The sequence below is a fragment of the Musa acuminata genome, chromosome BXJ3-5 (genome assembly GCF_036884655.1).
Source record: "Musa acuminata AAA Group cultivar baxijiao chromosome BXJ3-5, Cavendish_Baxijiao_AAA, whole genome shotgun sequence".
Lineage (NCBI taxonomy): Eukaryota > Viridiplantae > Streptophyta > Magnoliopsida > Zingiberales > Musaceae > Musa > Musa acuminata.
Window position 1 is genome coordinate 4,965,541 of NC_088353.1, and position 13,864 is coordinate 4,979,404.

A 13,864-nucleotide genomic window follows, 5' to 3' on the forward strand; every position below is an offset into this window, starting at 1 on the left:
GATTCTCTATACTGGTTGATCACATCAACTCCTCTCCTCAGCAAAGAGGAGTCATCAAGAAGGATTTGTATCTTCAATAATGAACCAATCGGATGACTCACCCTCTCTGTGTACCAACACTATCCTTGTTCAGACGGGATTGAAAGATTGCGCTGCGCTGTTTACAACTCACCTTGTAGATCAGAGGAGATGGGTCCCGCATTATAAAATTGAACCCTGTGATCTCGGCAGGCCGAGCCATAGCCACGTCTTGCAGCCGCTTTGAGAAGGGAAAGAAGCCTCGATCGCCTCTCTCCGCATCTTAAATTGGTCCAGCGGAGCACCAAACTCGACCTGCGACGCGTTTTGACCCGTTTCGCAGATCGCGGAGAAAACGGAAATAATAGAAGAAAAGGGTTCATTTGAGATCTCTCTCTCTCTCTCTCCGTCTTCCGCTCTTTTGAATTCCCAGGTCTCTTTAGATCGAGCTCCTCGTCCTTGTTCCGTTCTTCGCGTTCGATCTCCCGGGAGGAACATCATGGCCCCAGTGTCGGCGCTCGCCAAGTACAAGCTAGTGTTCCTGGGGGATCAGTCCGTGGGGAAGACGAGCATCATCACTCGGTTCATGTACGACAAGTTCGACAACACCTATCAGGTCGATCTGTGTTATTATCGTTTTCCCTTTTCTTTTACAGATCCGAGATCAGGCTTTCGAATGTTTTCTCTTTCTAAATACTGTTAATAGTCCATGCGTTGGATGCTGATATGCTTGATCAGGGTCTCGTCATTCGTGGCAATGTTGGACGCAGATCGAGCTATGCATTTCTTGATCTGAAATATTTGAATTAGGTTTTATTCGAATTGTTCTATTACGACTAATTTGTCTTCAGATCTTGTAGATCTGTCGTGATCTAGATGGGTTGTAAATGCGGGGTGTTGCTCTTGAATCATCGTGTTGGGCATCTTCGGATGACATACAATTTTACTAAATTTTCTTGATGGTAAAGAACTAGAGGCTCAATGATTAGTAAAAGTTGTAGGAAAGCCAAATCTGATTTGATTCGATTACTCATTTCTGGATCTGGCATGCCAACAGAATTTGCCGTGATCATCTGCCAATGAACAGTAACTTCTTTTTTTTTGTTATATGGATAATTACACTGCATAGGAGATACAAGCTGCAATAGGATAGCGTTATATATGCCAACCACTTATTCTATTTAATGATCATAGAGCATCAAGTGTTTCCATTTAGGTGATAATTAAAATTGCAGATCATAGTTTCCAAAATCCTAAGGGACATAGAGGAAAAAGATTATATAAAGAATAGAAATGGTGAGGATAGAAGGATAAGAGGTACAAAGATTTGTGTTTCCTGATTCCTGCACAAAATCAAACATGAAAATCAAAACCGATCTGCCGTGTATGTAACCAACTCCGGTCTCTCTCAAACTAGGACTTTAATATATCCAAACATGAAAATCAAATCCTAGATGCAGCATCTGTTTGCTCCAAGTTGGTCTCCTTTTAGCACTGAACCTCTCATTTGCTGGTGCGGTGTCTTTCTGGATCAGTAACAGTTGACCAAGTTTTTTATGCAGCTTTTTTCTTTCAAGATTCTCCAGTTTAGTTTGTCTAGTTTTACTGCCACTAGCAGACAATACTAACTTATTAGCCATATTTTAGTTGAAACTTTTGTATCTGTAATTTTTTGGATCAAAATACATCCCTTGATGTGGAAAATTGAATAGGTTTAAAAGTGTTTGTGTTTATAAACTTTATACTATAGGTAATCTTTGATCCTAGGCAGGAGTAACATCTTTCTTATTCTCTTAGTGAACTTTAGAATCAATTTTGTGGTTTTCGTCTTTTAGTTAATGTACCATCCCTATATATCTGTGGTGCAAGGATTCCTTCTCCTCTGGAAAGAATCAAGACAATCTAATCTATTATCCTTTATACTTTTATATTTTATTCCCTCTTAATGTACATTAGCCAGCACATTTAGTTCAACAGGTCGTGATGTATTGTGAGACAAAATTACTCTGAAAAACTTATTAATTATATTTTCTATTTAAATTCTCTATTACCTTTTGAAATGCTATCAATCATAAGATGTCTGTAGTTGTTCTATGGATTTTTATTGGCAATCATCTGTGTTTACAATAATTACTTATTTAACCATTGGATTTGGTAACACAACCTAATAGCTCTAATTTGTAACTTTTTTATGTTAATTTTTGTGGAAGTCACTGAAATATTTTATGGTTGCTTGCTTGCTGCAATTACTAAGTTCACACTGTCAATTTTATACAAATGTTACTAAATATATGAAATTTTGGATAGAAGATGCTGCTCAGTGTCCCGTGGACCATTTCAAAGCTTCAGAATAAGCATCTACTCTTAAATATAATAGCTGACTACAACTTTTGTTTGGAATTGTACTAATATAGCTAGTGCTTTTAGCAATGGTTAAATTGCCCAACATACACATTTTTTGTTCTTTTTCTATAATTTTCTTATTCTATGGTAATTGGTAAACAGTGCTTTGATCATCACAACAGAGTAAGTGATATACCATATGTATTTTGCCCGTACAAGTTTAAGGTAGTATATATTCTTCTATTGATTACTTCTCTTGCCTGTCATTTCTAAAGTGTTAACATGATGCACAGGCTACAATTGGCATCGATTTTCTGTCAAAGACTATGTACCTTGAAGACCGAACAGTCAGACTGCAGCTATGGTAGAGTCATGGCTTCATCGCTCTTCATTTCAATTTATGATTTTCCCCATGTACAAATGCCTTTTACCGTTACAACACAGCAGTAAATAATAATAATTTTTTGCTTGTGATGCCTGTAATGATTCTCTCTTTACATACTCATTCTCTATCATTGTATGAAATTGTTATTTGGGGATGCATTCGTAAGACACAAAACAGCACCAAAATGGGTACTAACAAGAGATTATTCTTGACGTTTGTCACTTACAAGACTTTGATTGGAAATTATTTTTCTGAAAGCTGCCTTATTAACTTAAAATTTCAGTTGGCAGTTTTAACTGTGATGATGGGGATATTGGTATATTTAGCTCATTTGAGGGTTGGTAAATTTAAATTGCTGAAATTTTGAGCACTTGACACATCAAATAGCAACTGATCATCCAAAGATATTCCAAAATGGTATGATCTGATAATATTCTGTCTCATATTGGTCGAAAGACAATGATACAAATATCATGAGCTGACTTGACTGCCTAGATGAAAACAGAACTTCATTCTCATTTTAGTTGAGATCATTGTTTTGATTTTTTAAATTGTAGTACTTAAGAGATCTTTAGATTCTCCCATTTTCTGACACATCTATTTATTCTTATGAATTTTAATCCTACACAATGCAAAATCTTTTTACTATGGTTAAAACATTCTGTCTAGTATATGAGAAAGCTTGAAGCATGTTTAGCCAGATACCATGATGCATTAAGGTTTAAATTAGACCTCATAATAGAACACTTTTTGAGCAGCTATATTTTGCACATTTCATTCTCATTTAAATTTGTCCTAGATATTCATGCTTGTGGTCGAATATACCAGTAGTTCATGCATTTGGAGTCTATTTTTGCTTCTCAGCTACAGTATTGCTATCGTCTTCTTTACTTCATTTCACTACACAACCATCTCGACATGGGAGGCCTGGATATATGTTATATTATTTGTAAGTAGATTGTTCTACTTGTTTTTTGTTTCTCTCCAGTGAAATTAAACTGGCACTATGTATTTAGCTTTGAAGATATAGAACTCATAGCAAACATAAGCTTATATATCATCACAAATAAAAAATTGGAATTTGAAAGCCGAAGTCATTATGAACAGGTAAGAGAATAAAAAAATTATTCTAGTAGTAAATATATTATAATTATAGACTAGCATGGCTCAATTGCAATCCATAGGGCATTTACAGGAAACTTGTGTCCTTATAAGTAATATTTCAGGATTTTTTTAATATATTGAAGAATCTTTTGAAAGTTTATTGCTGAATTCTAATCATTCTTAGGGACACAGCTGGGCAGGAGAGATTCAGGAGCCTAATCCCAAGTTACATACGGGACTCTTCGGTTGCAGTCATTGTATATGATGTTGCAAGTATGCTTTCTTGGTAAATCTTATTGGTTATTTGACAAGATGTCTGTGTATCTAGTTTATTATGCATTTATCGTGTTCAAAGGAATCGACCAATGATTTTCCTCCTATTTTCTTTCTGATTGCTAATGATTCTAGCGTGTAGATATCTGTGGAGCATGGACACACCGATTTGGGTGGCGTATCTATGTCGGACACTAATATGTTGTCGACATAGCCGAATACATGTCTGACACGTCTTTTTTTAATTTATTTATTATAGTTTTCGAACACATGCATTGGAATAACTCTCTCATTCCTTGCCGCTCCCACATTCATATTTTATGCGGGCGACGGAGAAACTAGTGCGGAGGGGTCTTCAACAGAAGTGGGCCCACATGAGGCCCAGCTGATGGTTGAAGTCGAGTGGTGGATTCTTGGTGGCTTCCCCCAGGGCAGCATGGTCCCACCATTCTTTTGTCAACATTTCTTCTCCCTTGTCTACATTTCTGCTCCCTTCTTGTGTCGCCAAGTGTGAGAAGGCTTGATTTGCTATATTGGTCTCAAGAAATGATGGGAATAGTAGTGTTTCATGTATGGTAGTACTATAATATCACATAACAATATTTACTGATGGTAAATTCATTACTTTATTGCCTTTTATTCTGATTAACTTGTCTTGTTAATTGACCATGTAACAAGAATAAAATAAATTATATGGACATATGTTGGAAATTTATTTAAAAAATATTAAATGTACTATGTGGAATTTAACTACTTGTACTATAAGCTATAATTTGGTGCAAGGCTCATGTGGAAATATTTTTTTGTTGAATCATTATTTGGTAGATTAACAACAAAGATTTGTATGAATTGTAATTTTATATACTGAAAAAATTGATTGTATTTAATATATAATTTTATATGCTGTAGAATTCAAACACTGTATGTTCTATTTTTATTCAGTTGAATTTTTGTTTTGTTTTCTGACAAATTTAATTATATTGCAGTTGTACTATCTAAGTACATTTAAACTTTTATGATGATATTTATTTGTTCACATTGGTAAGTTTATAAAATTTAAGTATAAATACTATAAAACTCATGTTAATTCAATATTATATTATATATATAAATAAAATAAAAAATGCACGTGTCTTTGCCATGTCCGTGTCCTAATTTTTTTGAAAATGGTGTGTCATAGTGTCTATCTCCTGTGTCCTGTGTCCATGTTTCTTAGGGAGACATAGTCAAGATTCACATACTATGCATATTCTTTTTCTTTAGATTATGTCATCCTGGTTGTAAGAACTATCATTTATTACTTTGTGATTTGTGTTGCAGGTCGGCAATCTTTCTTAAATACTTCAAAATGGATTGAAGAAGTTCGAACGGAGAGGGGAAGTGATGTCATCATTGTCGTTGTTGGGAATAAAACAGACCTGGTTGACAAAAGGTGACCAATGCCTTTGTATGCTTTATTTAATTTGGTGAATTTTAGACAAGGTGATTGCTTGGACAACAAAGTTAAAAGAAATGCAAAAATAATTTCCTCTTACCTTATTGTTTTATAAAAGTGTTCTGTAAGACTGTCGAATTTTCTTTAGTCTTAGCTCAAGAAACAGATTAAGAATAGACTGAAAATAAAGTAAAGATAATGGTAGCAATACTGAAGAACAAGATTGTATAAAGAGCATAACCATTTTGACATGGGAGGCCTGGATATTCTTAGAGAGCATAAATTCAATAAAAGCTGGGTTTTTCATAAATTTGTTTAACCACATAAAACAAGATTGCTATTTTAACTGTCTTTGCATCATTTTTTGTCAATTTTTTCTTCCTAGTTTTCCATGCTTGCCTGAGGGTTCTTTGATTTAATTTTTAAATATTGGTTGACATAATTGAGTTATATTTTTCATTTTATGGAATAGGCAAGTCTCTATAGAGGAAGGAGAAGCTAAAGCACAGGAACTTGGTGTCATGTTCATTGAGACAAGCGCAAAAGCTGGCTTCAATATAAAGGTTCACTTACACTCCAGCATTCCATATTTTGTTTTTATTTTGTCCAGAAAATAGAAACTTTTAAAATAGACAATACATCGTTGCATGCTCATGCTTTATCAATTGATAAAGAAAAGAGCCGCTTGACAAAGCAGAGCCCAAACAGCCTTCAGATGGATCAGCCATGCGGTTGAATTTTTTGCTTTCTTCATCTGGTAAAGATTGTTTTCTGAGGTGCAAAAAATCACTTCAGTGAAGGACCTTAAATGAGAATGATGAATTTTTGAAGAGAAATAAGATTTGAGCTTTTTGTTCCCAGCTGATTAAGGCCCTAATCAAGTCTGAGGTTGCTGAGGAAACACCAGGAAAATAAGGGGATATTTTAGTTGATATACAATGTGGTACTGAAACGATGTTTTGAATGTTTTTCCTATGGATTTCTCAACTCCATATTTCAGATTTTTAAGGATTAGTCCTCTCCACTTATCTCTGTGACATCCATTGCTTAAGTGACCACTGACTGCTTCCTTGGTCTTTTCAGGCTCTGTTTCGAAAGATTGCTGCTGCTCTCCCAGGGATGGAAAATCTTTCTTCAACTAGGCAGGAAGACATGGTCGATGTAAATCTGAAGGCCACAAATGCGAATTCATATCAGTCGCAGCAACAGTCTGGAGGTTGTAGCTGTTGAAGTTATCATATTTATAGAGGTGTTGTATTTACTCAGATTCCATCGACTTATAAAACTGCTTCAGCAAAATTAGGATGGGATGGTTTATGGTAGTTTTGCCTGCGCAAGTCTTCTGTTATTTCCTGGTGTGTGCTAAACATTATTTTCTGCATTTTCAGATTATTTTTTCTTGTTAGAGGGATCATGTATTCTTCAATTGCAGAGAGAGGTGGTAACACTAATAAATAATGTGTGTTTAACTTGGTCTTAGGAAATATAGTTAATAGAAAGTTATCAGTCAATTATTGATACACAAGTGGATCTGATTTTTATCGATAATTGATACAGTCCATGCATTGTGCTCGAGGTGTGGATCCAAATTTGGAAGGAGGCATGACAAGCCTCGCTCATCAATTTAATTTGAATTATGCGTGCGCAATGGAACATGTGCAATTGTTTCAGTACAGGCAAGAATACATTGGTCTATCATGGTGAAATAACGAGGACTCGAAAGAGATATTAGGCTCATAATTTAACCTATCTGCCGTTAGAGACATAGATTAACATTTATTATTAGATCTATTCACTTAGGTACTTCTGAATGAGAAAGCGATAATAATAGGATAGATAGATAGATAATAAGATCCGAGGAAATATGACTGGAAATTATCGATTTTTATTGAATGTTTAATTACATTATCCTCTTATACATTTTGGATCATCCTAGTATGTGAAAACATAACATAGATATTATTGCTAAATATTGATATAAAAAATAATTTAATTTAATTACCAAGCACTATAAAAGATAGCATAAAAATAAATACATAAATAACGTACGACAATAATATACAAACAAATATAAATCTATGTAAAATATAAACAGAAAAAAAAAAATCAAAGTCACGTATTATGACCAACTATAATTTCGATTTTAATTTCAGAAATCATAAGGTCAACGTGTAAAAGGATTTATTCATTCCGATTCTAATCCTATTACATTTTTGAATTTTGTTATCGATTCCAATTCCAATAAGCGCCACGAGAGTATGATGAAAATAAAATGAATAAAAGTAAGATCCATGATTTATCTTTACAATTTGTGCCAGCTAAGGCGCCTTATCGTAAGTTGCTTCCGTTAGTGTGCATGCTATATAATGCACCGATCTGCGCATCATGCACGCGTATTTGGTGATCATGTCATGCTAACTACGAATATTTCTACGATCCCAGTGACATTAGTGGGGACAGAAATCGTAAATCAACAGACAAGGAAGTCGTATGTTAATAGAGATTAGAGAGGCTCAGGAGAGATCAGATCGGATCGGATGGTAGGGTGGTTCTGTTGAACGAGGATGAGGAATATATAGAACTCCACCCGGCCCAAAATCCCTTCTCTTCGCTTTTCTCCGACTCCTCGAGCATGGACGAACTCGACAAGATGGAGCTTCACATGCCAGGTCAGTTTCCTCCCTCCCGATGACCGCAATCTTCTCCATGATTCCTTCTCGATCTGATATTCTTTTTTTTGCGCTACATTTACTTACATCAAGGGAAAAAAAAAAAAAAAAGATCCGCAATCCTTTGCAGGGATTTATACGTTAAAGACCTTCCTTTTGGAATAATCGACCTTTTCTCTGTTGATTGGAGACGGAAGTCAGGGTTCGTGGTTACGATTCGCGATTGAATGAGTCAACCTTTAGGCACAAAGTTTCTTTTGCTTGTTTTCATCCTTTGACTTTTGGTAATTTACTTCGCGAGCCTTCCAAGCTCCGATTTTAGGTTGTAGAGACGACAAATGTGGGAACCGTCCCTTTAGGTTTTTCGGATTCAATTAGGATTGCGAGTGGGGCATATGTTGGTCTCTTCCGGATCATTTGAGCTGGGGATCTTCGTATGGCCGGATAATTCAAATTTAAGGGATTGATATTAGGAACAGTAGTCGGATGATTCTTGATTTACAACAAAAGAGCAGTGAAATTTTAGGCCCTTTGAGAAGTCTTCGAAGATAACAACATTTATAGAGAAAAGAAGTACACTGATCAAGCAAACTAAATGCTCTTAACCGACAGAAGTAATCAGATAGGATTTCGTTTTGGAAGTCTGTTGCTTTTGTTTTGAAATGCTCCGCGTTTAGAATAAGCTGCTCCAAAGGATACCATGTTTATTGACAGTGTTAGTCACAATGAACTTGTCATACCTTAAGCTGATAACTTTCCAATTTCAGGGCCTTCAAAATCAGCAACTGAAGCTGATCGAGCACCACCACCATCGTCAAGGTTGAGAAGCTGGCAATGGTGGCTCATAGTGGCCCTTAACATCTTCTTCCTTCTTGCTGGTCAAACTGCTGCCACTCTTCTGGGGAGGTTTTATTATGACCAAGGCGGCAACAGCAAGTGGATGGCCACACTTGTCCAAACTGCAGGCTTTCCGATCCTCTATCTTCCTCTACTCCTTTTTCCTTCTACCCACCCTCCCCCCGCTACTGCTATCATCCCTCACCCTTCACATGCTAAGATTGCCGTAGTATATGTTATTCTGGGCCTTATCATAGCTGCTGACAACTTAATGTATTCCTATGGTCTCCTGTACCTTCCTGTGTCAACATACTCCCTCGTTTGTGCCACTCAACTTGCCTTCAATGCTGTCTTCTCCTACTATCTGAATTCTCAAAAATTCACTGCTTTTATAATGAATTCTGTTGTTCTCTTGACATTCTCTGCTGCCCTACTTGGTTTTAATGAAAATTCAGAGAGCTCGGCAGATGTTTCCAAGGGGAAGTATGCAATCGGTTTCATATTGACATTAGGAGCATCAGCCACATACTCGCTCATCCTCTCTCTAATGCAGCTCACCTTTCAAAAGGTTATTCGGAAGGAGACTTTCTCAGCTGTGCTGGAAATGCAGATTTACACAGCATTTGTAGCCTCTTGTGCTGCTGTTGTTGGCTTATTGGCAAGTGGGGAGTGGAAGGATCTGAAGAGTGAGATGGAGGCATATGGAAAGGGGACAGTGTCATATGTGATGACTCTGGTTTGGACTGGTCTGTCCTGGCAGGTAGCCTCAGTCGGAGTTGTGGGCCTCATCTTTGTGGTGTCTTCTCTGTTCTCCAACGTGATAAGCACGTTAGCACTGCCTGTTGTGCCCGTATTTGCTGTGATCTTCTTTCATGACAAGATGAATGGTGTCAAGATTGTTGCTATGCTAATTGCAATTTGGGGTTTTGCTTCTTACCTCTACCAGCACTATCTTGATGACTCGAAAGCTAAGAAGACTGTAGGTCATCCCGAGTATGTCCCTGCTCATGGGTCTTGACAGTTGTTGCTCAGGGTTTAATCTGAATAACTTGAAGGCTTGGACCTTAGTATAGCTAGAGCTGTATCGTATGATGGGCTTCATCTAAATATTTCTCTCTAAAAGGTAACACTCAATTTTTCCTGGGTTTCATATTGCAACCTGTGATGCAAATTTCTGTTAGTATATGTGCTGATTTCTTGTTATTTCGTAACTTCCGGAACACTTCTTTGCTCTTTGATTGAGTTAAGGCCCAAAGCGGGTGATTGCAGATAAGTAGCTTAGTTTTATATCACTTGATCTCAACTGCTTTTGGTAATTGAAACAGTTTCTTTTTTATAATTCTGTGACATTAATCATCGACAACTTTTCTTCAAGGTTATGAACTTATTTTTGTTTTGAATATCTCCCCACATCATTGTAGATGTACTCATTATAAATCATTTGTAATGCAACAAAATTAAACAAGTTAGATTTTTATAATCACCTCAAAGCAATGCGATAGCTTCCATTGTTTTTCTGAATCTGGTTTCACTAGATTAAACTGAGGCCAATCTTAAAGTTTGACCATGGTTATAGAGTATGAAACATAATGAATGCTGGTGTTCTTGATGAGAACTTTAAGATGTTCAGTGATAAAAGGCCATGAATTAGTGCTGTGAAACTTTGTGCAAAAAATATAACAAATCGTTGAAGTATGTTAGGGTTTAAACAGAGTCATATTTGGTTTAGGTCGGATGAGATTAGTCTTTACATTAAGTTAATTTGATTCATTGGGCCCTGAATTAGTTTTTTCTTGTTTCCAGAGTATTTGATTGATTTTTGTTACATTTAGGTAATTTTGTGAGTGTTAAAAAGTGCTAATGATTTCGTTAGCTCCATTGATGGGGCATTTAAATAAATTTGATTTTTTTTCAATGTGAATAATTCTAACACAATAATTATTAGTACAAAGCAGATTAAGCTCCTTTTAGAACCAAAACACATACATTAATATTTGGTCGTATAAGCAGAGGTATCATTGACTTCAAATGGAATTATTACTTTTATGGTGGTCTGAAGATATCTCATCCTTCCCCCAATCCTTCTTAAAAGTTTTTGTTTTCTGATTTGGTTTCTCCTTTCTGCTCCTTTTTCCTTATATTTGGTGCTTTCATTTAATAAGTTGACATGAACGTGATTCTTATTAGCTCTTAGAAGAAGAATAAATAGAAAACCTGCAATTAATCGATGACATTAAGCAAATAAAGCAAAGATATATAAAGGAAAATAGAACTTATTTTGATGGATCAAATAAATCATTTTGATTAGTTGTGCAATAGATATCTCTGCTTATGTAAACGAGAGAAACAAACTGTCTCCAAATTGATCATTTTGATTGGATAAGGCATGATTATTATTTTTACTTCAGATTGTTCTTAGATTGAGATTGTTCAATCTTGATTTAACTGAAGGATCAAAATCCTAATGCAAGCAGGACCATTAAAAACCGAAATAGAATTGGACTGAAGAAGTTGAATTTAACCCAATCAAATTGCAATATAAATCACTCAGATTCTTGTTTTTTTTGTTTGTGTCTTGCAATGATTGGGATAAGACACCTTTTTTATACATATCTCCCATGTATTATCACAAGGAAATACAAGATTAATATGGCATGCAAAAGTCTTAGTTGTTTCTGAACTTTGCATTACTGTTGCCGTTAACCACTACTTTTCCAGCTTTGTCTAATGAGTTCAAACAATCGTATCAAATTTTCTTCTCAAACACCTATAATATCGATTGACACGAGCAAATTAATATGTGGGGGTTCATGTGTGAGATCATAATAATATGAATAAGAACAATAATGAGTAGGCTACTCATAAATTTTATCCTAATTATATTTTTAGTTCGGCTAACTATCAAGTTGCATATTCCATATTCAATTTGATGTCTTGGTAGTTTCAGGCTTGTTCTTTTGTAGGGTGTGTGTGATCGTTTAGATAATTATTTAGATAATTATTTTGAATGATTTCTGAATGTGCGATACAAAATATCAATCATCTTAATATCCTAATATCCTAGAGGTATTCTGGTGGCATAAGATTGAATAACATTTAAGATAATATTTAGGATTGATTCATTGTCTTATCTTTTCGCACGATCGTTCATTATATCTTATCCCGCTTTTATGAAAATATCTTCTAGGATCTTAAACTAAATATTTTTCAATTCATCTTTTTTTATAAAGATAATTAGAGGATCATAAGAAATTAAGTGGAGGTTGAGCACAAGGGTGATATATGATTTTGGAAAAATCAATTAATTCGATGATAGATATTATCTTAATCATAATTTTTTACTTCTAAATTTAACTAATTATTATTATTTCACATGATCCAACCATAATTCTCGGTCTAATCTCTTTCTCAGACACAATTAATTGGTGTTGTTATCAAAACAAAATTCATTTTTCTTCAACCACAAAATTTGCATTTAGTAATTCAAGATTACAGAAAAAAGTGTAGTTAAATAAGAAAAGATAAAAGCAATTCATCAAAATTCGAGTTTACTTTTTACTTTGTGGAAACAGAGGTAGAAGACTTTCATCTTTTTAGTAAATATGGACAATATCATTTTTTTATATTTTAAGTTCGACATTAATAATGGCACAGCGTGTAAAAATACGACAAGTGGAGGGCGTAAAGCCGTCAACGGAACATGTCGTGTTCCGCCAGCCTTCCCGACCGGTCGGGGAACAGCAACGGCCCTCCGGTCGTCGCCCGCCGGTGGTGGTACGGGCCAAGCGCCGCTCCTGGTTTCTCGCTGGGGAATCCCAGCTCCGTCACCCTGGAACGCCACCGGCTGTGGCTCGCGGTCACCAGCGGGCTGAAGCACACGGCGAACCCCGCGAGGCCGCCGCTCTGATGGTTGTGATGGTGGCGGTTCTCCATCGTCGCCCGCCTCACAGAGGACGGCTCCGGCCACCCGCCTCCGCTGCCCTCCGGCTCCGCGGCGATCTTCTTCCTCCGGCTGCCACCAAGGAGCTCCATCAGGCAGGATCTCGACCGCCGCGGCTTCTCATACCTGTCACCGGATCCGTGGCTGCAAAAGATCGTCGAGAGAATGGAGGACCGCCGGGATCCAACAGCGACACGGGAGGCGGAGCGGGGTAATTGGAGGGACAGAGCCGAAGGCGGCTGGGGAAAAGGTTTCCTCCTTTGCTGCTCCGGCGAGTGCGCTTCCGAGGCGCCGGTTGCCGTGAGGGCGAGAAGGCGCTCGCGGAGGCAGGCGGCGCAGACGCCGACCCCGCCCTCGAGGGGGTGCCGCGTGCACTTCATCTCCGCCTCGTCTTCTCCGTTGCAGAAGAAGAAGAACGAGAACCGATTAAAAAGGGACCTTTTTTGGGGTAATTAAGTCTATTTTTATGGTTGATAGTACTAAGTTCTCATGACGATGACATGTGACAGAAGCTGCTCAGGAAGAAGATTTCTCGGGAGAATTCCGAATACGAAGACAACAACAATAAAAGAAGATCTGAAAGCTAAATTTAGATGAACAATCGATGGACTTGGATTGTCTGTCGTACGCGTTCTCGTGTGTGGTTGATGCAACTCCTCCTCCCATGCAATGCATTTACGTTCGTGGCTTAATGTTGATGCTAAATATCAAAAACAATAATATGAAACCTGACCAAATATATTTCAGATGGAGAACTGATGATATTTGTGGATCGAGATGACTATCATTTTTCATTTGAGAACAATCTTGTTATTGAAGGCACAATACAATATTTTAGAGGATTAAGATTCATTTTAATT

The 13,864-nt window shown here is 36.8% G+C and overlaps 2 protein-coding genes across 3 annotated transcripts; both read left to right on the top strand.

Moving 5' to 3' along the window:
• The first annotated feature begins 247 nt into the window (after positions 1 to 247).
• LOC103984452 (ras-related protein RABH1b) lies at positions 248 to 7,069 on the top strand. Its single transcript, XM_009401938.3, has 6 exons — positions 248 to 634; positions 2,655 to 2,725; positions 4,035 to 4,123; positions 5,444 to 5,555; positions 6,031 to 6,121; positions 6,642 to 7,069. Exons 1-6 carry the CDS (start codon positions 518 to 520, stop codon positions 6,786 to 6,788), a joined length of 627 nt encoding a protein of 208 aa, XP_009400213.1. The 5' UTR covers positions 248 to 517; the 3' UTR covers positions 6,789 to 7,069.
• A 971-nt stretch (positions 7,070 to 8,040) lies between these two features.
• Positions 8,041 to 12,854, top strand: LOC103984451 (probable purine permease 11). Of its 2 annotated transcripts, XR_001977889.2 has the most exons (3): positions 8,041 to 8,227; positions 8,995 to 10,187; positions 12,719 to 12,854. XR_001977889.2 is itself a non-coding variant. In XM_009401937.3 (2 exons), exons 1-2 carry the CDS (start codon positions 8,191 to 8,193, stop codon positions 10,080 to 10,082), a joined length of 1,125 nt encoding a protein of 374 aa, XP_009400212.2. In that variant the 5' UTR covers positions 8,041 to 8,190; the 3' UTR covers positions 10,083 to 10,214. The 2 variants fall into 2 exon arrangements, 1 of the variants encoding a protein (XP_009400212.2); XM_009401937.3 differs by lacking the exon at positions 12,719 to 12,854 and having other exon boundaries at positions 8,995 to 10,214.
• Positions 12,855 to 13,864: the final 1,010 nt, after the last annotated feature.